The sequence below is a fragment of the Aethalodelphis obliquidens genome, unplaced genomic scaffold, assembly GCF_003676395.1.
Source record: "Aethalodelphis obliquidens isolate GAN/ISIS:26980383/991018 unplaced genomic scaffold, ASM367639v1 scaffold36, whole genome shotgun sequence".
NCBI lineage: Eukaryota > Metazoa > Chordata > Mammalia > Artiodactyla > Delphinidae > Aethalodelphis > Aethalodelphis obliquidens.
Window position 1 is genome coordinate 7,934,075 of NW_020837980.1, and position 23,329 is coordinate 7,957,403.

Consider the following 23,329-nt stretch of genomic DNA (forward strand, 5'->3'; position numbering starts at 1 on the left):
CTGGGTGCGCGGAGCGCAGCGTGCAGCGTCCCGGGTCCGAACCTGCGACTATGAGCTGGGCGCTGCAGATGAAGCCTGGGGGCGGGTCCCGCGTGAGTCCGCCGCTGCCCCCTCCCGCCCACCCGCGCGCGCCGAGGCACCGCCCAGAACCGCCCCACCTTCGCCGGCCGTGCGCCCCCAGCCCTCCACCGCCCCGGCCGACTGCTTCCTCCGCCGGCCCGGCCCCCGCCCCTCCTCCGCCGACCTGGTCCGCCCCCTCCACGGCCGGGCCCCGCCCCCTCCCTCTCCCCGGCAGCGCTCGCAGGCTCGCTCTTCCCTCTTCCCACACCGCCCTCAGCCGCTCCCTCCCCGCACTCTCGTCTGGAGAGGAATCGAGCACCGAGCGCATCGATAGCACTGCCCTCTGCGGCCGCCCGGCCCCGAACTCATCGGTGCTCTCGGAGCTCGATTTCCCTAGGCGGCGGCCGCGGCGGCGGAGGCACAGCGGCGGCGGTGGCGGCGGCGGCGGCGGCAGCGGTGGCGGCGGCGGCTCGGCCAGTACTCCCGGCCCCCGCCATTTCGGACGGGGAGAGAGCGCGGCGCAGGCACTGAAGGCGGCGGCGGGGGCCAGAGGCTCGGCGGCTCCCAGGTGCAGGAGAGAGGTACGGAGCGGACCACCCCTCCTGGCCCCTACCGGGGTCCCGACCCTCCTCTCCGGCGCCGGGTGGGGCCGGCGACGAGTGAATGAATTGGGGGTCCCCGGAGGAGCGGGGAGGGGGCGCGGGCGCGGGGCCCGGGCGGGCGGACGGGGTGGGGGGGTCTGCCGGGGTAGACGCGGGGACGCGGCGACGCGGGGAATGAGGAATGGGCGGTGCGGGGCTGAGGAGGGTGAGGCTGGAGGCGGCCGCCGCTGGTGCTGCTTCCTGGACGGGGAACCCCTTCCTTCCTCCTCCCGGAGAGCCGCGGCTGGAGGCGGCCGGGGTGAAACTCGCGGGCCGGGCGGGCCGCCCCTCGGGGCGGTCGGGTGCGGTGGAGGTTACTCCCGCTGCGCTCCAGCCTCCCCTCCCCCTCGCCGTCCTTCCCTCTCCCTCTCTCTCCCTTCGCTCCCGCACCTCTTCCTCCCTTCCCAGCACCCGGCTGCCTCGGTTACTGCCTTCTGTGCTGCATCTCGCATCTCTAGGACGAGGGTATAAACTTCTCCCTCGAGCGCGGACTGGACGGCTTGTGGTCCTTTTTTCAGTGTGTAGGGGTATATATGAGTAATAGGGGAGGTCGCGTTTTGGAAGCGCAGAGGAAAGTGCTTAGAGACCACTGTTTGAGGTTATTGTGTTTGGAAAAAAATGCATCTGCAGCCGAGTTCCTGACTGCTCCCCTCCCCCATGTATGGGCTGTGACATTGCTGTGGCCACAAAGGAGGAGGTGGAGGTAGAGATGGTGGTGGAAGAACAGGTGGCCAACACCCTACAACATAAAGCCTGTACTTAGTGAAAAAGAAAAAGTTAATCCCAGAAGGTCTGTTTTGCTTTGTCAAGTTAAAACACACGCAGCAAACCCGCAGAGCAAAAGCAGGGCTTTTTCCTTGCTAGTTGAGTGTAGACAGCAATAGCTAGAATTGTATTTGAAGTTTAATTTGCCTGTTGTTGTCCTTTCCACCATCTCTTCTGTATTACCCTTATGCGTACATATTTGACCCCCATCCCAGGAGTTATTACCGTACTCCTAAACGGCTGTCACACAATTTTTTTTTTAACTGACCTACCAGAGGAGTTAATTGTAGCAATCTGCCAGCCAACTGCCTGAAATACTCTTAGGCATGTGCATGTTGTAGTTGAAGTCCTCAAGTAGCCTTCTTAAATCTTGATATCCACCAAAATAAGGGGTTAAGAACAGAAAGGTATTTTCTAATTTTTTACACAATATACATGTTACATTTGTAATGGAAAAAATCATTCAAAAAGAAATCACAAAGGGAAAAAAGTCTGTTCATAATCATCTCAGAATCAACCTTGTGAGTGATGTCATTCTTAGGTGACTAAGGTCCAAAATGCTGACTCGGGCGTGTAATAGACTAGAGATGACAAATATGGTTGATAACAATACTGTTTACTTTAGACTGTATCCATCCACAGGCATTCTTGGTTTTAAGAGATAGTAGATGAAATGATAATTCATTTTGTTTTATGACAAAGTGAAAATTCTTTTCCTGAACAGACTGTCCTGTTCCCAGTTACACCGCTTGGTAGCTTTTGTAGCTTTGGGTGAGGGGGCTCCTTCTGGCCTATTGATCTTCTTTGGGAACCCAGTTCTCTCTAGTGGGTTTAAATGTTACTTGATTTTTGAAATCCAAGTCAAAGATTTTTTTCAGAAATAACCATTGTAAAGAAGTAGACCAGAAGGTGTGTGTCTTTCAGAATTCACACATGTATGTACAACTAAGCTCTAATCCAGTATTTGTCCACAGTCTCTCTTAGACTAGCAAACTTACTGGTCATAAGGATCTGGACCCCTTTACACTCTTAAAAGTTATTGAAGATCCCAATTTGGAGTGTGTCAATATTTAGCACAATAGAAATTAAAATTGAGAATTAAAAAAATATTAATTCATTGAAAAAAGAAATAATAAGCCTATTACTTGGTAACGGAAGTAGAATTTTTAACGAAAAGTAACTTTTCCAAAACAAACACAAAAATTGTGAGAAGAGTGGCATTGTTTTGCACTTTTGCAAATCTCTAATTATATGGTTTAGTAGACAGCTGGATCCTCACATCTGCTTCTGTATTCAATCTATTATCACACATCTGGAAAATTCTGTACACTTGTGAGCGAATAAGAGTGGAAAGGGTAAATCACATCATAGCATTATCGTGAAACCAGTTTTTGACCTCTTGGGCCCTCTCTCAAAGTCTTAGGAACCCTAATGGGTTCCTGGAACACATTTTGAGAGCTACTGTTCTGGGCTATCCAAATTTTATTGGAGGGGTGGGCTGGGCAGGGAACTAGAGGATACATTTTGGTGAGATTATCCTCACCTATCCCATTTGCTGTGGTCAATATTAGGAATGAAAAGGGGGAGCAAACAGGATGTGATACATGTTTGTGGTGGCCCTAGACAAGGCTAGGTGCCGCAGAGCAGGCCAGGGAGGAACTGTGATACGACAGTTGTCTGGCCTGTCTGCTCTCTGTGAGTAGGTTCAGGAATAGCGTGAAGAGGTAGTTAGTATGTTATCACTTGGAAAAACATATTACTTTTTGGGGGGTAGGGTGGTGAGGTGCCTATTGGGATAATTCTTGGTCTTAGGTAAATAGGATGCTGCATGTATATAGTGTTTATATACAATATCTGTACATTCATTAATTTTGAGCTACTTACCCTGTAATAAATTATTGTTCATTGACTGCCATTCTTTCTTCAGTTCACTACTTATTTGTAGTAATATCATGTAGTTATTGAGGGAAAGGAGATTAAAGTAAATAAATTCATTTTCATTTCAGAAAGTTTGAAACAGCTGACTAAAAAATTATTTTCTGTCTTGGCTCCGTTAACCTTACAAGTTGTCGATATTTATTGCTACTGTTGGGAGATGATGTATGAGAAGCAGAGAATAAAAGTCATGTGGATTACTGAGAAATACATCTTTTAAAAATTCTCTCATTAAAAGTGTGCTTGTCTTTAAATATTATATAATTATATTTTTCTTGTGCAAAGTGCTATTTTTCAGCACTGATATAGCATTATAGATTGTGATTGATGATCACATCATCTGTACTGAATAGTTAGTTAAAAATTCTCGAAGTTCTCTTAGTTTTTACACCGTTATTTTCCCCAGCAGATAATGTACAGATTAAAATGTTACCAGGTATCGTCCTTATCTGCTTTGGCATCTCAGTTTTTATTTTCCCAGTGTACTGTCCAGCTTTATTTGACAGTCCTCCCCCCACCCCCATCTGATTCTTGCTAGCTGTCCAGGAGAACTACTATGATGATGCTTTTTAAAAGTTTTCTGTAGCTGTTGGCCCCAACAGAGGCACTCTGGCATATCCACTGTAACTCTTAGGGGCCCGAGTCGATGAGGAATACTGTGGCGATAGCTGTCAGCAAGTTTTGTGGGGGTGTGTCCTCAGGGTATAGAGCAGTGTGCTTGACACTTGTGCTGAGTGAAGTCATGGCCTGCTCCTTCGAGAGCCATTACCTGCTGCCGAAGAGCAGACGGGCTCTTGAGATGGAGCCACCTGAATCCAAGGTAAAAGAACTATGTACTCCGAATGAGTTTTTCTCAAATGCTGATGGAGGAGTTTGTCAACGAAGTACAATTCATTACCAATACACATCTGTAGTCATCCGGAGTTTTGTCATTGAATTTTGTGAGGTATTTTGAAATAATGTTCCATGTAAAGGTGAACTTGTGTTAAGAGATATTGATAAGAGTGTTTGGGTTATATTAACCTCACGTGTGGCACACGTTCTAATTGAGTCACATTTCCATTTTTGTCATAAGGCCTGCTGAAAATGACTGAATATAAACTTGTGGTAGTTGGAGCTGGTGGCGTAGGCAAGAGTGCCTTGACGATACAGCTAATTCAGAATCACTTTGTGGATGAATATGATCCTACGATAGAGGTAAATCTTGTTTTCATATGCATATTGATTTGTGCAGGCCCATCCTTTGGGTACAAAAAAAGGTTTTTCTGATCATTTTCTGTGACTACTCATCACAAGGTAGTTATACTGATAATACTTTTATTAAGTTATCTAAAATGTACTTGGATTTCAAGGCATTACTCTGATATATGAGACACCAGCCTGTTTTCTCTCAGGACAATAATACTATCTGTGACGTTCACTCCGTGTTAGTGTATGTGCATTTGGATTGGAAGTGTATTTCAGAGTTTTCTCACAGGGTGAAAATGTGAATTTACATCTTATCTGTAAGATGAGACATATCTAACAGTCTTTTTTTTTTTTTTAATGTGCCTATTTTTATGGGGTTTTGGTATTTTTTTTGGTATTTTGATGTCACATATAGAGTTGATTTATACTGGTGAAGTGTAATCATTTGATGATTGAATTAAAAACACTGAATTAGTAGTATTTTCATGTTTTCTCTTCACATTGAAGTAGTGGAGAACCTACAACTACCTGATGCATTTTAGAAAGCTCATTCTTTGCGTTTATGTATATGTATATCAGGTGATATGTAAGAGTACCATCACCAGTCTTTACCTTTGCTTTACAGCCCTTTTTCAATTTATTCAAGACAATGTTAGAATTGTTTTTTATTACAAATTGATTAATGAATAATTTTCAGACTTTTTCAGTTTCATAAAAATATACCAAAGGAATGGCCAACAGCAAAATGATAGAATAAAGGCCTAGCAGAGACCTTGAGAGGTCACGTAGTATGTTTCCCACTGCCTTCTGGCAGCACTATACTCAGATGATCTCAAGCAGATAAGGATTTATTTAATCCCAAAGACCTGCAGGAGGGAATGGCACACAACTGTCCTTGTTAACTAATTTCCAGAATGTAATTATTAGCATATTTCATGCATAATCTGAATCTTCCTGTGAAGTTTAACATAATATCAGCTCATCTTTGAAATAGATTTATGTTATTAGATTACCCCAGGGTAAGCGATCCTAATCCCTTAGCTTTTTTCTAGATCTGATATACCAGTTTTTTTAATCAGCTCTGAAAAATTTCCCATAACTTTCTCTGAGTCTCAAGCTGTAGGGTCTAGAATAGGTCAAAAATGCCCTGTTAAGGTATTGTGCTGTGTAATGTCTTAAAAAAACACCTTGACTGCACTTAGGTAGGTTCTGAGAGCATTGTTGGCCTTGGGAAGATGTTTATGCAGTGTAGAACTTTGAGGATTGACAAGGAAATGTTCATAAGGAAATGTCAAATATTTCTGGTACTGGAGGGAAAAAAATGAAGAAATAACCCTTATTTACAAAGATCTGATTTAAACATAGAAGCAGCTTTCATTTGGCTTCCAAGTTTAATAATTTGCATTAGTAAAAGGGAAGAATCTAACTGAAGTGGACCACCTATGTAATAGTCTCTCTGTATTTCCTCTTGGCAAGTCAATTCAATGCTAATGGTTTTGTTTATTTTTTACTTTGAGGAGGATTAAATAGTTCACCTATTTCTGAAGCCAAGGTTACTCGTCATACTCCACCATTTAAATTGGAAGTAAAAGGACATTTTAACAGAATTTAAGTTAAGCATGGCAGTTTTCCTGGGATTCTGGAATATGATTTTGATTTTAGCAGAAGTGCCCTCCAGCTTTTCTGAAAATCTGAAGAATTCCATTACACGCTGTTTCCTATCAGAGGTCAAGAATGATGTATAAGAATGTGATTAAAAAAAAAAGGTTAGGAAATCTTTTGGTCAAAATTGTTAAAGTGCAATATAAATTTTAAAGAAATAAAACTAAAAGTCAATCCTTTATTTTGGGGGAAGGTAAAAAAAAGTTTATAAACTCAGACCCATTAACTCTGATTATGATTTCTGCCAAACCAGAAACTTGACCCAGGGAAGCATTGATTACTTGTGAACTTTGAAACTGACATTCCGTCACTAGTGTAGCCACCTGGGAAATGGTTATCAGAGATTGTCTCTTATCTCCCAAGTTACAGTGAGTCTCTGAGGGAACTGACACATTGAATTCTTGGTGTAGTTCAACTAGAAGAAAAGCAAGAGAATTTAGTAGTTTATTTTCATAAGTGGTTAAACAAAAATACTGACATGGCGTTTTTGTAAAAAGTTGAAGGGTAGTGGGTATCACTACTGCTGTTAAGTTTCTGGTAGGTGAACAGTGTAGGTCAGAGAAAATAAGAGAGGTCATAGACTTTGCACATTTGGAGTTCTCATCAGTTTTTCTGCATTAAACAAATGGACAGAAGTTTAGGAAAAAATTTTAATTAACTAATACCATATTTTCTAGTGGTTTAGAATTTTCAGAGATTTATATTGGGTCGACCAAAAAGTTCGTTCGAGTTTTTCATGTTATGGAAAAACCCGAGTGAACTTTTTGGCCAACCCAAAATTGTGAGCCAGGTAAGGAAGGTGGTCATTGTTTCTTTCATTTTATCAATAAAAATGGTCTCTGAGAGGTTGTAACTTGCATAAGGATACTTAAGCTAGCAAGTGGTGGAATTTTAAGTTTTCTGAGACCAAGTTCAGTGGAATTTCCACTGCACCCTTGTATAGCTTTTTAAAAATGAAAAATTAGCCTTCAAGCTAAAAATATTTAGTGTTGGAGGCTGATTCAGATTATTAATATATCAAAATTTGAACTTAGCCTACTATCTAATGGCATCTTAATAGCAGAGATATGATATAGAATTAGGTATGACACGTAGATGGAGCATGTTTATATTTGCACATGATGATCACCTTTACTTCTGTTCTGAAAAGATTTTACCTTTATCTTTTATGAAGCCCACTGAAGAGTTCCAAGAGAGAACGAAATACCTTGTTAGTGGTGCAGGATTATTAAAAACTCAGTCCCCAAACACAGTACCAGGCTAGAAATAGTATATGTTTTTATAGTTTGGAGATCATGTTATTATAAAAACATGTTCTCTGAAATGTGTTTTCTAAGGTAAAATTTGGTGGAAGCAGAAAAATGGAAGTAGAGATCAGAACTGTCAGTTGGTCAGTTAGCAAATATCTAACAAGTATCTACTGGATACAATATAAAAATAGACATAGAAAGAAGTATTTTTTCCCAGTCTCCAATTCATTGACATCTGTATGCTTCTGTTAATGTGACATTTCTAATTCAGTCCAAGTATCATGCCTTTCTTTGATGAAACAGTTTTCTAGTCAGTAAGAAAGAATGGAGTCATAATTGGATTGATTTGTTCCATCTTTAGTGCTCTGAGCCGTGGAGTGTTTATTCACCAAGATGTATCAGTTTCTCTTTTAAAAATTTTTTCCTTGTTAATTATGGAATTGCTGATTAAGGTATTTAAATTATAGAGAGAAAATTTGTAATACGAAACCAGTATTGAAGAGTGGTGTAAGAAAAGCTCTGTTTAATATTGTAAGCTGTTATTTTTCTGTTTCTTTGGTTTTGTTTTTTAACATATGTATCAGTAGTTATTAACAAGGAATAGGTGGTGACTTTGCCCCTCGGGACATTTGGCTAAATCTGGAGATGTTTTTGGATGTCACAGCTTGAAGAGGGCGCTGCTACTGGCCTCTGTAGTGGGCAGAGGCTGGGGTTCTGTTACTCCTCCTGCAGTGCACAGGAGGGCCCCCCAGAAAATAATCATGTGGTCCAGAATGTCAGCAGTGCTGAGATTGAGACCCCAATACTATGCGTTACATATAGCTTTAAACGTCCTATAAATTGTGAGGCTCAACTCCCTGAATATCGTTTATGTTAGATTTTTAAACATAATATAGATTTAAACCTTACATTTTCTAAACTAACAATGTGTTATATTAGCTTACACTAGTGTTCTGTTAAAACATTCTGTTTTTAAAACAAGGTACAACACAGCAATTTTGTACATCCATTTCTCTTCAAGACTGTGGCCACTCTTCTCCCCCCTTTCAAGTGAGTGCCCTCTACTGGTCAACTTATTCGCTTTTATAATAAAAAATGAAATCCTAAGTTTGGATATTTTTTCTTTTTAAACTGTGGGTATAATCAATTTATAACTGTATAAATTTTATTTAAAAGACTTATTTTGTATAACTAATGTTTTAACAATCTAAAGTGTCAAAAAAAAATCTAAAGTAACAGTTTTACTTTGCCAATGTTATTAAGATTACTGTGTGGACCAGTTAGACCTAACTAATTAAATATATGGGTGAACATTTTTGACTAAGAAAGGAAATGTGGCAGTGTAGGAGAAAATAGGGTGGTGCCCTTGTTAGCACTGCTTGAGGTCACTTTGTCTGAGGGAATGAGAAGGGGCACTGTGGCTCTGTGAATTTCTTTTCAGGTACGCAGGAGGTACCTTACAGAGTTCAGAACTTAGTGATGTTTTACATGGGGTGTTAGGAAGGGCCTATTCGAAACTGGCAAATTGTGAAAGTTCACATTTTGTAAATTTTTATAGGACTGTAGAATAGTTGAGAACGCCTGATTTTTAGAATAAACTAACACAAAATTCAGGCACTGTATTTAGGTCAATTTAAAATAAGTATTTACTTAATAATAACTATTTATTGAGCCCTGAATGTTGAAAATTATTGGACACATTTTATTCTAACTTGGGTTTTTATAAATACAAAGCTTTAAAAACATGCAAATGAAAGTTGGCAATGGAAATAAATTAAAGGAAAAGAAAACTTTATCCTTTATCGTTTGGCGTCTCTTAAGAGTCTGGTTTAAGCAATGCAACTAATTTCTTAATTCCATAAATGTTATTAGTGCCTACTCTGTACCATGCAGCCTTCCTACGGTCTAGAGATACACTGAGGAGCAAAAGGAACTGCATCACTGCCTTCATGGAGGTTATTAGTCTTAGATGTATATGGAGAGCAGTGTTTCTAGACAGTGATCCTAATTATATATAACTTAATTTAGAGGCTTTATGCTTTAGGGGGGCGATAGATTTCTTATATCTCTTAACTATATTGTCTCATAGTGCCTAGGTTTTTGGAACAGTTATATTATTGTGATCTTAATGTAATAAAATTAGAAATGGGTAGTAAAAACAAAATATTTGAGAGGATTAAGTAGGGCTATATTGCTTACCTTAGGTAATTTTTGAACTTTCTATTTTGAAAATTTCAAGCCTATGGAAAAGTAGTGAAAAATAGTACAGTGAATACCTCTTAACCTTTAAACTAGACATAGTTACTTTATGTGTGTGTGCCTGTGTATGTACACACACATACTTGAATACATATTATTTATTTTTGCTGCACTTTTTTAGAATAAGTTGCGCATGTTAGGACCCTTTACCTCTAAACACAGGGGTCTGGCCAAATACAGCCTGTGTCTGTTTCTGTTAAGTTTTATTGGGGCACAGCTGTGCTTGAGTGTTTACATGTTGTCTATGGCTGCTTTTGCACTACAGTGGCAGAGCTGAGTGGCTGCAACAGAGACCAAGTACTGTCTGTTTTTTACGGAACAAGTTTGCTGACCCTCTTCTAACAATAAGAATAATTCATTGTATAACTACAACGCAGTAACAAAATTTAGGAAATTCAACATTGATACAATGTTTTATCTAACATATAGTCCATGTTCAAATTTTATCAGTTCCCAGAATGTGCTCTCAGCAATTCTTTTTTTTTTTTTTTTCCTGATCCCAGGATCAAAAATCATGTGTCATGTCTCAAAATCTAGAACAGTTTCTCAGCTTTTCTTAGTCATTCGTGACAGTGGCACTTTTTGAAGAATTCAGGCCAGTTGTTTTATAGAATGTCCTCTCCTTTAGTTTTGTCTGATTGTTTCCTCCTGGTCAGATTTGGATTAAACATTTTTGGTAGAAATACTATGTAAGTGATGTTATACCCTCCTTGGTGTATCACATCAGGAGGCACAAGATGCTGGCTTGTCCCATTATTGATGATGTTATGTTAACATTGGTTATTTGGTTAAGGTCATATCTATCAGTTGTCTCTCTGTAAAGGTATCTTTAGTTCTTTTATAATTAATGTGTACTCTGTGGGGAGATACTTTGAGACTATAAATATCCTGTTCTCCAACATATTTGCACCCAGTGGGATGTAGTAGCCACTGATAATTCTAACCAGAACAAACTACCACCATAGTGACTGCAAAGTGGTAGGTAATCTAACTCTGTCATTATTTCTACATTTATTATTTGACATCTACCATAAGTAAGGTTTCTCTCTTTTCTCTTCCCTCTCCTTATTTATTTGGTTTGTCTTATTTGTATCCGTACAGACTCATGGATTCTTTTTTCATCTGATGTGTTAAAGTCTATTCTTGTCATTATTGATTTTGGTGCTCAAATATATTTTTGATTTGGCCAGTGGAATCCCTTTCAAGCTGGCCTCTGTATCTTTTGACACATCCCCATCAGTTTTTGAGCTCTTTCTTACTTTCTGGCACAGTGTATTCCAGGTTCCCTTTGTTCTTTCCCTGTCCCTACCCTGGATTCAGCCATTTGTCCAGAGAGCCCTAATTCCTTTTACTAGGGAATGATATTTAGAAATTAAGTCCTGGATGTTAGGTGGTGTCGGTACTGGAGTGTCACTGCTTCTAGACCCTTTTCAACAGACAGAGCTAAGCAGTAGATTTTATTTAAAAATCATGAGTTCATTCTTCTTCCATGTCTTCTTTCTCCCATGATGAGTACACTGGTTCTACCTTGTGTAAGTTTTAATGTTAAACATTAGACAGCTATTGAAATAAAAATGATAATGTCAATCAACACAGATTGAATAATTTAACATTAGGTTAGCTTTTTTATTTGTGGAATTGGGATTAAATATTTTTCTCCATTGAGAGAAAAGTAGGAATCCTTTTCATTTTCAAAGTATTCTCTTTTTTTTTGCGGTACGCGGGCCTCTCACTGTTGTCGCCTCTCCCGTTGCGGAGCACAGGCTCTGGGACGCGCAGGCTCAGCGGCTGTGGCTCACGGGCCCAGCTGCTCCGCGGCATGTGGGATCTTCCCAGACCGTGGCACGAACCCGTGTACCCTGCATTGGCAGGCGGACTCTCAACCACTGCGCCACCAGGGAAGCCCTCAAAGTATTCTTAAACCATTTGGGAAAAGATTGAGCTGTTTAGCTACATAAAGACGAAAACACCTTTAACAAAAATCCAAGACAAATGGAAACCTGGGAAAACTACTTGCATCATCTGTCAATCAGGAAGCTCTCCTGTATTTGAATTAGAAAAAAGCAAACATCCAAATAGGAAAAAAAAGGCATATAAATAGCCAACCTATCCACACTCATACAAAAAGTGCTGTCGAAACATATTAAAAGATACTTCATTAATGTAGAAATGCAAGTTCAAACAATAAATAACATCTTTTATTTTCACGTTGGCTAAGATTAAAATGATAACAGGCTTGGAAAGGCATGGAAAATGTGTACTCTTTATGCTGTAGTGAGAGTATACCTTCTTATAAACTTTCTGGAGGCCATCAGTTTGGCAGTATTTATCAAAATGGAAACTACATGTTCTTTGACCAATTGATTCCACTTACAGAAATTTATCTGAAAGATTCAGTTGGATAAGTGTTTAAGATGTATACCCAGGAGTGTTATTGCAGTGTTGTTTATAATTTTTAAAAGTGGAAATAATCTACACATCTACCAGTAGGGAATAGGTGAGGTAAGTTATGGTATCTTTGTACAAATTATATTATACAGTTTTCAGAAAGGATTAGGTAGATCTATATGTACTGACATTGAAAAACTGTCCATTATGTAAGAGAAGCTGTATCGTAGCACTTTGTGTAGAGTATGAGTCTGTTTATTTAAAAACAATGTGAATATGTACTAAAATATGGTAGGACGTATGCCAAACTCTGTAGTGTTTTTTTGTTTGTTTGTTTTTCGGTACGCGGGCCTCTCACTGTTGTGGCCTCTCCCGTTGCGGAGCACAGGCTCTGGACGCGCAGGCTCAGCGGCCATGACTCACGGGCCCAGCCGCTCTGCGGCATGTGGGATCTTCCCGGACCGGGGCACGAACCCGCGTCCCCTGCATCGGCAGGCGGACTCTCAACCACTGCGCCACCAGAGAAGCCCTGTAGTGTTTTTGTTTTTTAAAAAATGAGCATATACTGTTTGAGAGGGAAAAATAAATCCTAATTTTTGAGGGAGAGAAGTCACTAGAGTATTAGATACCATCAGATTACTTCATATTTACTTTCTTCCCCCCTTTTTAAAACCTCAACAAATTGGATAATACAGATGTATTACAGATAAAGAGGTACAGTTAAAGGAATTGGTATTAGGCCAATTAAAGAACAGCTGAGAGATACAATAATTCAAAATATGAAAATTATATTGACATCTGTAATTATTAAGATTGGATCCATGATTGATCCAGCCTCACATTCTGACCTTGGCATCAAGTGATAATTTATGGGAGACTGCCACATGACTTCAACAGGTTACAGATGTAGGCTTATAATATCCTTATTTTCAAAATCTGTTATGCAAATTTTCTTTGAGTTTATTCAGATTTTATCTCTTGGACATAGTACACATTTTATTCTCTCTAGTCCTAAGCTAAGATTCAGCATTCTTATAATTTCAAATGTCCATTATTTAGTAAAGAAGTCTTTGTTTTCTTTATCCTTACTTCTAATGAATGTCTTAACCAAAAATTCCGTCATGAGACAGAAGGTGTCAAGCTCTTTTAACACCCTTACTCCCTAATCAGTACAGAAATCCTTCATAAACCTCAGAGTTTTACTCTTTTTCCCTGGAGCTTGTCCAGCTCCATTATATTTATTTTGAAATACAGTGAGTGGTTTTGGAAAAAGTAGTCCAAATGTAGATGTCCAGTGATTCTTATAAGGGCAAGATACTGCTGTTGCTATACAGTTCCTAGTAGCCAGTGGCCTGCCCCCTACCCTTTGGGCCTGTAATAGCATGTACAATGTAAAATATGAAATAACACAGTTAACTTTTTAGAGCACTTTTTCCTGGTCTTTAATCCTAACCTGTATACAGAGTCCTCTTCATTATTATTTACCCACTTTTACAGCAAAAGAAACAATAGCTTAGAGTAGACTAGAGGTTAAGTAGTTTGCCCATACTCACACCGCAAGTAAGTGGGGTTCTGCAGGTGACATAGATTGAAGATTCAGGAGTGTATCTTTAGCCTAGATTTCAGCCCTGAGCATCAGCCCTATATATCAAAGCTGCCTGCAGGTCATAGCACTAGAGCAACCCACGAACATATGGAATTCAACATGCCCCAAATTGAACTCATTTTCCTGTCCCCTTCCCATTATGTTCCCATCTCTAAACAATAAGCTCTGCCATTTTAAAAAAATTGAGATATAATTCACATAACATAAAATTCATCCTCTAAAGTGTACAGTTAGGTGGGTTTTAGTATATTCACAAAGTTATGCAACCATCACCCCATCTAATTCTGTCACATTTTTATCACCCCATACCAATTAGCAGTCACTCCCCAATCCCTTCTGCCAGCCCCTGGCAACCATTAATCTACTTTCTGTCTCTGTGGATTTGCCTGTTCTGAATATTTCATGTAATTGAAATCATACAATATGTGGCCTTTTGTGTCTGGCTTCTTTCATGTAGGATAATATTTTCAAGGTTCATCTATGTTGTCACATGTTTAAATACTTCATTCCTTTTTATGGCTGAATAATACTCTCTTGTATGGATATTTGTTTATGTATTCATCAGTTGATGGGCATTTGGATTGTTTCCTCTTTTTGGCCATTTTGAATGATGCTGCTGTAAACATTGCTGTAAGTGATGTATGAGGGTTGTTCTGTCAGTTTTACCCGTTAAGTATTTCTCAAAACTGTTAAATCTTCTCCATCTTACTGCTTTTGCTGCCTTAGTTCAGGTTCTGTCATTTCTTCTATTTTTTTTATTTTTGGCTGCGTGGGATCTTCCTTGCTGCGCATGGGCTTTCTCTACTTTCGGCGAGCGGGCGCTGCTCTTTGTTGCAGTGCGCGGACTTCTCATTGTGGTGGCTTCTCTTGTTGCGGAGCACAGGCTCTAGGTGCGCGGGCTTCAGTAGTCGTGGCGCACGGGCTTAGTGGCTCCGAGGCATGTGGGATCTTCCCGGACAGGGGCACGAACCCGTGTTCCCTGCATCGGCAGGCAGACTCTCAACCACTGCGCCACCAGGGAAGCCCTAGAAAAGTTTTGGTTTTTTTTTTTCCTACTACTTCAGTAAATTAAAATAGTACTTTAGTTGGGAGTAAGGGGAAATCTATGGAATAACTTTCCTTCATTTAATATTTTATTATGTTGAGTTAGTTTTTAAGTGGCTTTCTTTTATCCTAGTTTCCAAAGGATGTTAGTAACCTATGTATCTGATCTAAAAGTGTATTCTGTTTGAAAGGCTGGAAATAATACTAATTAAAAATGTAAAGTCTTGGTTCTTTTCTTGCTGTCTTTAACTAGTTTCATTGTGGAATTTATGTGGTTTTAAACTGGTTAGGCTTTGATAACCTGTACTTTCTCAGTGATGATTTTTTTTTAAATATAAAAGGAATAATATATGTTGAGAGTACTTTAGATTTGTGGTAAGGTATTAGCTTAGAGCAGGGGTTGGCAAAATGTAAAGGGTCAATTGGGTCTTTGTCACATAATCTTTGTTGTTGTTGTTTTTTAAACAACCATTTAAAAACTGTTCTTGGCTCATAGACCATACAAAAACAGGTGGGCAGGATTTGGCCTGTGGGCCACAGTTTGCTGTACCCTTATTTAGGCTCTCATGTTGGGAAAGATTCTGCATTGATGCATACATTTTTTTCTACTTCCGTATACTTTTTTTCTTCTGGCTAAACAAAATCTTTAGTACTTACATATCATTTTTGTTGTGCTTGCTGACTGCTTTGTCTTAAAACCTGTCATTTCTTTTCAGATCAGATCTCACCATTTAACACTTTTGTTCTTAAGTTTTTATCAAGTTGCACTGCCTTTTTATATAGCTCAGTGACTAATTATGCTTCTAAGGATGACTGTAGTTAAAATTGGGGGCTTCCCTGGTGGCGCAATGGCTAAGAATCTGCCTGCCAATGCGGGGGACATGGGTTCGAGCCCTGGTCCGGGAAGATCCCACATGCCATGGAGCAACTAAGCCCGTGCGCCACAACTACTGAGCCTGCGCTCTAGAGCCCGTGAGTCACAGCTACTGAAGCCCGTGAGCCACAGCTACTGAAGCCCGTGCGCCTAGAGCCCGTGCTCCACAACAAGAGAAGCCACTGCAATGAGAAGTGCGTGGACCACAACGAAGAGCAGCCCCTGCTCACCATAACTAGAGAAAGCCTGTGCACAGCAACAGAGACCCAGTACAGCCAAAAATAAATAAATAAAATAAGTAAATTTATTTAAAAAAAAAAAGAAATGCAAATAAATAAATAAATAAAATTAACTTGGGAAATACTGAATTTTTAACCTAAACTTGTTATTTGTAATCAGCATATTCTTCCTCATTGTTTATAGGCACGTTGTAGATTACGTTTTTTCAATAACAGAATGTGACTCAGAATTTTGCTTTCAATATCTTTGGGGTTTAGAAGGGAAAAGTTAATAGGAATGAATAGGGACTTCTTTCCCAGTTTTCAGTCCCTTTGATGGAGTGTTCATCATGGGAACATGCTATGAAATGCATGCAGAAACTACTAATATTTCACAGTGTATACTTTTGAAACACAAAGTGTTTGAAAATTTTTTAAATGGGAGTTCACTGAGGTATACATCTTAGAGGCGATACCTGTGGGCACATGTGCGTAATCCTCCAGCCACACCTTAGGTATAGATTTGTGTGGCTCCAGAAGCTAGTCTTTAATTTCATTGTTGATAGAAAATTTTAAAGATTAAAGAAACCATTAACCATAAGGTTAACTTCAGCTAGTACTGGTAAGTGAAGAATGCGAGGTGACAGCAGTAGGTGAGGAAAAGTCTTTCGTCTGTTTCACATGTGCCGTAGCCACACCTGGGTAATGAATGGACTGACTCCAAGAAACTGTACTTTGCTCTCAATTCCTGCTCTTTCATTCTACTCCAAAAACAATGGTTTTCAATTTATAATATACAGGAGTTCTTTCAAGGATCAATAGCTAATTAAAGGAATAGGCTAAAATAAAATGTCAACCAAATGTTCAAATCTTTAGTCAAGAGCTTCTTGTTTAGAAAATTAAATATCCATCCTTTTTTTTCTGACTGTTGAGATAATTGGTTTTTATTATAGAAAATTTGGAAAATACAGTTTACTTTAAACGATAAGCGTGAGATCATTCTAATATGGTAATCTTTCACACTTTTTAAAATTAAAAGGCAAAGAAAGAAATACATTTAAAATAATATCTATCACCACAAAAAACGGTAAGCAAGAGCTCAATTATTTCTTAGATTATCTCTATCAGAGACATACCCTTTGTTAACATTTTGATGTACATACCACCACAAGTTTTTTAATATATGTACATACAAGATACATTTATACAGATGTGCAGAGATATTTTATTGGGATCATGCTACATGTGTATCTTTGTATTCTCCTTTTGCTGTGAACAGTTTTCAAACACTTTTCCAAAAACATGATTTTCCATGACCACTTTTTTAATGATAGATTGGTCTGTGAAGTAATTCATGAACTAAGGGTGGAACAATAAGAAACAGTGTCCTTGGGCTTATACTTTATACCCATTATTAGCCCTGCCTCTGACTCCATGACTTCACCTTGCACCAGCCCTTTTCCTTATTTTTTGAAGCCTATTTTGGCAGACAGTATGTGAAATCTTTTAGGCGTGAGTATTAATCAAAAGTCAGAGGAAAATAAGATTTTCATTTCAAGATTCAGTTATGTCACCTACCTTCTTTCCTTTACACCATCTTGGAGTTGCATGGTCTCTAAGATATCCATCTCTTTCTCTCTCCTTCATCCACTCCCTCTCTTTTTACTAGAGGTCTCACAGAATTTGCAGACAGAACAGTCATTCTCTTTAGCATTATCATAGTATCTATCTGGCTGTTAAATATTGTTCCTAGGACTGCAGAAATGGATTAAATAAGGGCACTAAAATTCTCCGTATTGACCATTCTCTTATGTATTCCTTTGACTATAAATAAAATAGATGCATGACACTTTCGTAAGTTGCTTGATTTTTCTTGCCACCTAAATCATCCAGAATAATAGGAGTTGGTAGAGCTATCCCATTTTGTAAAAATTATTTTCCTTTACAGAGAATTTGGGTTTTTTTGTTATTAATCTATGCACTTGCATTGTTGAATCTCTGTGTAACACCTTTTTAAAAAAAAAAAACCTTTTTTTAAACTGTGGTAAGATACACATAAAATTTATCATTGCCTTTTTTTTTTTTTTTTTTTTTTGCGGTACGCGGGCCTCTCACTGCTGTGGCCTCTCCCGTTGCGGAGCACAGGCTCTGGACGCGCAGGCTCAGTGGCCATGGCTCACGCGCCCAGCCGCTCCGCGGCATGTGGGATCTTCCCGGACTGGGGCACGAACCTGTGTCCCCTGCATCGGCAGGCGGACTCCCAACCACTGCGCCACCAGGGAAGCCCTGTCATTGCCATATTTAAGTGTACAGTTCAGTGGCATTAAGTAAGTTCACAATATTGGACAAACATTAGCTCTGTTTCCAGAACTTTTTCATCATCCCAAACTGAAACTCTGTGTCCATTAAACAACAATTCTCCAACTCCCCTCTCCTCAGCCCCAGGTAACCGCTATTTTATTTTTTGTCTCGTTGACTTTACCTATTCTAGGTATCTCAGTATAAGTGGAATCACAGAATGTTTGTCTTGTTGTGTCAGACTTATTTCACTTAGCATAATGTTTTCAAGGTTCATCCATGTTGTGGACTGTATCATTTCATTCCTTTTTATGGCTGAACAATATTCTACTGCGTGTGTGCGTGCCCCCCCCCATTTTGTTTATCCATTCATCTGTTTAATGAACACTTGGGTTGCTTCTACGGTTTAGCTGTTATAAATAATGGTTCTCTGACCATTGGCATACAAGTGTCTGAGTTTCTGCTTTCGGTTTATATACCTAGGAATGGAATTGCTGGATCCAGTTTCCTCTGCACCCTCACTGGCACTTGTTATTTTCCTTTTTTTAAAAAAAATAGTCAACCGAATGGGTGTGAAGTGGTAGCTCATTGTGGTTTTGATTTGCAATTCCTGAATGATGTTGAGCATCTTTTCATGTGCTTATTGGCCATTTGTGTATTTTCTTTGGAGACCTGTCTATTCTTGTACTTTGTCCAATTTTGAATTGGGTTGTTTTTTGGTTCTTAAGTTGTGTCTAACACCTTTTTAGAAGTAAAAGGTGCACCGTAATAACCCAGACTGTGTTTCTCCCTTCTCAGGATTCCTACAGAAAACAAGTAGTAATTGATGGAGAAACCTGTCTCTTGGATATTCTCGACACAGCAGGTCAAGAGGAGTACAGTGCAATGAGGGACCAGTACATGAGGACTGGGGAGGGCTTTCTTTGTGTATTTGCCATAAATAATACTAAATCATTTGAAGATATTCACCATTATAGGTGGGTTTAAGTTGAATAAAATAAGTTGACATTGAGAAGTAATTGTATCTTCCATTTATTGAGTCTTTGCTAACTGCCATGCACAAATTTGCACAAATTAAATTTTAAAATAATTTTTGTTAGGTAGGTAATATCCCTGATTTACAAGTGAAATTCTTAAGGATTAGAGCAGTTGAGCAACTTGTTCCAGATCACCTAGTAGTAGTGCTAGAATTGGAAGGTAGGCCTGGTTGAGAAACAAGGCTTGAAGCTAGATCCATCATAAAAATGAAAACCATGAACGAAAATGTGAAAAGGCAATTGAGATGGCACCACGCAAATAGCCTTAAAAATAACTCTGTGTAGTGTAGAATTTCTTGGAATCAGATAAATGTAGGCCTTAGATAATTAAGGAAAAAACACAACTCTGAAGTTACAAGATTGAAGTATTAGAGCAATACAGTTTTTACAGAATCGCGACAAATTTGCATAAAAGCGACTACTTTTATTAAAATGTTCCTATAGAAATCAAAATCTTTCCACTTGGTGCTCTCTTTTTTAAGAATGAAGGTAAAGCATTATGTTAATGTTGTAATTCATATTTTTATAAAAACATTATATGTGTACATTTAACAACGTATATAGTATATGTTTCTAAGATTATAATTTTAAAAATTAGTCCTCGCACTTTTTTGGCCTAGAATTTTTCAATATTTCTGTTTTATTGTAACCTACCTGCATATGAACCTACTAGATTGTAGTTTTACTATATTCCTAGGTATTTGATCTTTTAAGAGACATAGAAGTTCTCTGTTTAGGATAGAGAAAAATAACTAGGAGGAGGAGAAAGGAAAATTTGGTGTAATGGGAACTAGGAATTACATTAAAAGTCTTTTAACCATATTTTATGAGACAAAGTTATAAATAGTTTTTGAAAGATTTTTGTTAACTAATTCCTCTGATGTAACTTTTTTTTTCCTCCCCAGAGAACAAATAAAAAGAGTTAAAGACTCTGAAGATGTACCTATGGTTCTAGTAGGAAATAAATGTGATTTGCCTTCTAGAACAGTAGACACAAAACAGGCTCAGGACTTAGCAAGAAGTTATGGAATTCCTTTTATTGAAACATCTGCAAAGACAAGACAGGTAAGTAAAATTGTAATAAATACAAATCTATTCTCTCAAACTATATCAAGTGATTTTAATCATTAATCACTATTTACTAATATATATTCTAATAATGTCATTTTGGGAGCAGGAGGGCATGAATATTAATAAATGTACATACCTGATAGCATAACTTTTATATCAGTTGATGTAATTTATCAATTTTCTTCCATTATAGTAAAATAGGAAATATAACAATATTTACTTGGTAAATGTTCTCTTAAGGATATGAGAGGGCAGCACTTCTTATTCCAGTGTCCATGGTATTATCTTTGGCTTTGGCTTTTTTCTACGTTGAACAGTTCAGCACATGTTATAGTCAGGATTCGAGAAACGTGGGAATTTTATTTTTTACTGTTTTATTTATAAAGTCAAAGAACAGGGAAACAAATTTTGAGTTTCCTATTTTTGAAGTGCTTTTAAGAGTATTATGTCATATGTTTCTAGATTAAATTTTGTTGTATTTGAAGAATTTTACTTAGGTAGAATTTTTTTTTAAAGGATATATTTTTCAGGAAAGCTTTTATTAAAGCAAGAGAATATTTAGAAAGTAAATAGAAATTCTCAGTTATTCATTTACTGTGTTCTGAGAAAAAAATAACACCAGATTGATCCTGAATTTTGTTTCAGAAACTATTTTAAAAGTAACTTTTTCTCTAGGTAAAATAAAATAATTGATATTATTTAGCCTTATTTGTATGAAATAAGAGTTTAACATATAGAAAAAATGAATTCCTAGAAAGGAAAATATAAGGTTATGATGGAATATTAATATGTTCCATACAAGATGAACATTTGTTTGGGGCCTTGTCTGGTTATTTGTACCTATGAGCCCAGAAAACCAATTTCATGGAATTTAACTTTATAATGCTAGAAGTTAAGAAGAGTGATGAACAACTTATTACATGGTTAAACTTATAAAAACACCTTCTAGACCTTTCACTGAATTTTGTAAAGGGGTAAAAATTTAAAAGTAAACCATCATTCAGCTAGTGTATATGTCTGTTTCCCTAGTGGAAGATCATACATACCGCTTTCTGGTTGGACAAATTTGGTACACAGTGAAAAACAACAATGAATTCTGTTTTAAGTCTTTGTTTTGGGATTAAAAGCTGAATTAGAATAGTTTTTGACCATAATACAGATGATCTTATTCTAAAACCTGATTTATAAGTTAAAGAAATACTTGGTGTATACATTACTTCACTTTACTTTGGAGGAATTAAGATTTCATTCATATCATTCCCAGGTTCCAAAGACTGGGAAGAGGTTTGGTTTTTGTCTTCTTTGTTGGTCTTCTCTGACCGTACTCCTTGATTTCCCTTGGGAGGTACTCAGAAAACATGATTATAATATTATAACTTTTTTTTCCCATTTTTGTATGAAACATTTTCAGATATAAAATTGAAGGAATTTTATTGAAAACATTTGCAAACCTACTACCTAGATTATACTATTAACAGTTTATTAACTTGTATTAGTTGTAACTTTTAAAGTATACATTTTAGACTAGTGGACACATTAGTTTACACTGTACAAAGAAAAGAAAAACTCTTAAGACTTTGCCTGATGTTGTAAAGGGTTGCAAATAAAGCAGTGCTTCTCATACTTTAATATGCACAAGAATCAACTGGGCTTCTTACTCAAATCCAGATTCTAATTCTGAATTAGAATTAGGGTCTAGGTTGGAACCTGTGATTCTGCATTTTTACAAGCTCTCGGGTGATGCTGACTTTGGTACATGGACCACATTTGGAGTAGAAAGGTAATAAAGGACAGTAAGAGGAAGTCTTGTTATTTCTGCAGTGTTGCCCTCCACTCTCATTTGATAAGAGCCTAAAATAATAGCTCTGTCGTCTTTCCTTGTTGTATGGTTACTATCTCAGAAGTACTGTTGATTCTTAAGTGTTTGACATTAATGCTTTAATATACCACAGCATTCATAACTAATCTAGAAAACTACCTAGTTTCCTTTTAAATAGATTTTTAGGTTTTATACTGGTTTGGGGGGGGGCGATTGGGGGGTGTTGGATAGGGAAGGGGATGTAGTGTGTGTGATACCAAATGGATTAACCTAAATTTGCTTTGTAGACATTTTTATGGATCATCCAGAAAAAATATACAGTGATATAATATAAAGGAATACTTGTACTTTATTTCTTAACCTTCTAGCACTCAGCTTTTCTTATATTTATGTCCTGTTTTATTGATATTGTTATGTAATTTATGTTGCTAAACTATAACTTAGACATTTAGTTTCCTAGATACTTGATTTCTCTTTATTACATGGACTTGTTGATTTGCCTTTCAAAAGTTTATTCATCTTTCTCTGTTGAAATTAATTTGACATTTGCATGCTTTTAGAAGACTTTAAAGAATTATTCCAAGTAACTGAGAAAATGAAATATGTAAATTTTCATAACTTTTAATTTACCTCCAGTTTTTGTGAAAATTTGAAGCCCTATTTTCTGCAGAGTGTTTTGTTACTCATCTGCTATTACTTATTTATTATTTGAACAAAATGAATATGCATATCCTTGTTGTATTTTATCAGCAGTTACTCGCTTCATGCCCTAAGTTTTGGTCTTGAGCACGAACCTAAAACACAAACAACAAAAATTATATTCAGACATTCATTTAGAACTTTCATAGATATAAGTCAGGGGCTGGCAAACTTTTTCTGCAAAGGGCCAGCTGCTAAATATTTTAGGCTTTGTGGGCCACAGGTGGTATCAGTTGCATTATTTTTCCTTACAACCCTTTAAAAAAGCGAAAATCACTCAGCTTGTGGGCAGTACAAAAATATAGGCTGTGGCTGCATTGGGTTTGTGGGTTGTAGTGTGCTGACCAACTTGTAGTGTGCTGACCATTGATTCTCTGGGGAAACTGTATTCTTTGGCTAGACATAAGAAGTTAGGTCAGACTTTCAACTTAAATTTTACAAGCTAACATTAGGAATTTTAAAGTAAAATTTATTCTGTGAAAGAGAAAGAGGAATTTTACTCTAGTCTTTTTACA

General features: G+C 38.0%; 2 protein-coding genes across 10 annotated transcripts in view; one reads left to right on the top strand and one right to left on the bottom strand.

Moving 5' to 3' along the window:
* The first annotated feature begins 435 nt into the window (after positions 1-435).
* KRAS (KRas proto-oncogene, GTPase) overlaps positions 436-23,329 on the top strand; it is a 35,957-nt gene continuing 13,063 nt past the window's right edge. Inside the window, exons 1-4 of one of the 4 annotated variants that reach the window (XM_027129417.1) lie at positions 436-641; positions 4,477-4,598; positions 18,987-19,165; positions 20,131-20,290. In XM_027129417.1, coding sequence (XP_026985218.1) covers positions 4,488-4,598; positions 18,987-19,165; positions 20,131-20,290 — 450 coding nt within the window. In that variant the 5' untranslated portion in view covers positions 436-641; positions 4,477-4,487. The remainder of the gene's footprint in view (positions 642-4,476; positions 4,599-18,986; positions 19,166-20,130; positions 20,291-23,329) is intronic. The other 3 variants (XM_027129414.1, XM_027129416.1, XM_027129415.1) reach the window with 3 other exon arrangements.
* The window catches only part of ETFRF1 (electron transfer flavoprotein regulatory factor 1), a 21,770-nt gene continuing 18,740 nt past the window's right edge, over positions 20,300-23,329 (bottom strand). For all 6 annotated transcript variants that reach the window (XR_003437773.1, XR_003437779.1, XR_003437781.1 and 3 more), the window contains exon 4: positions 20,300-22,909. The gene's annotated coding sequence lies outside the window, so the exon portion shown is untranslated. The remainder of the gene's footprint in view (positions 22,910-23,329) is intronic.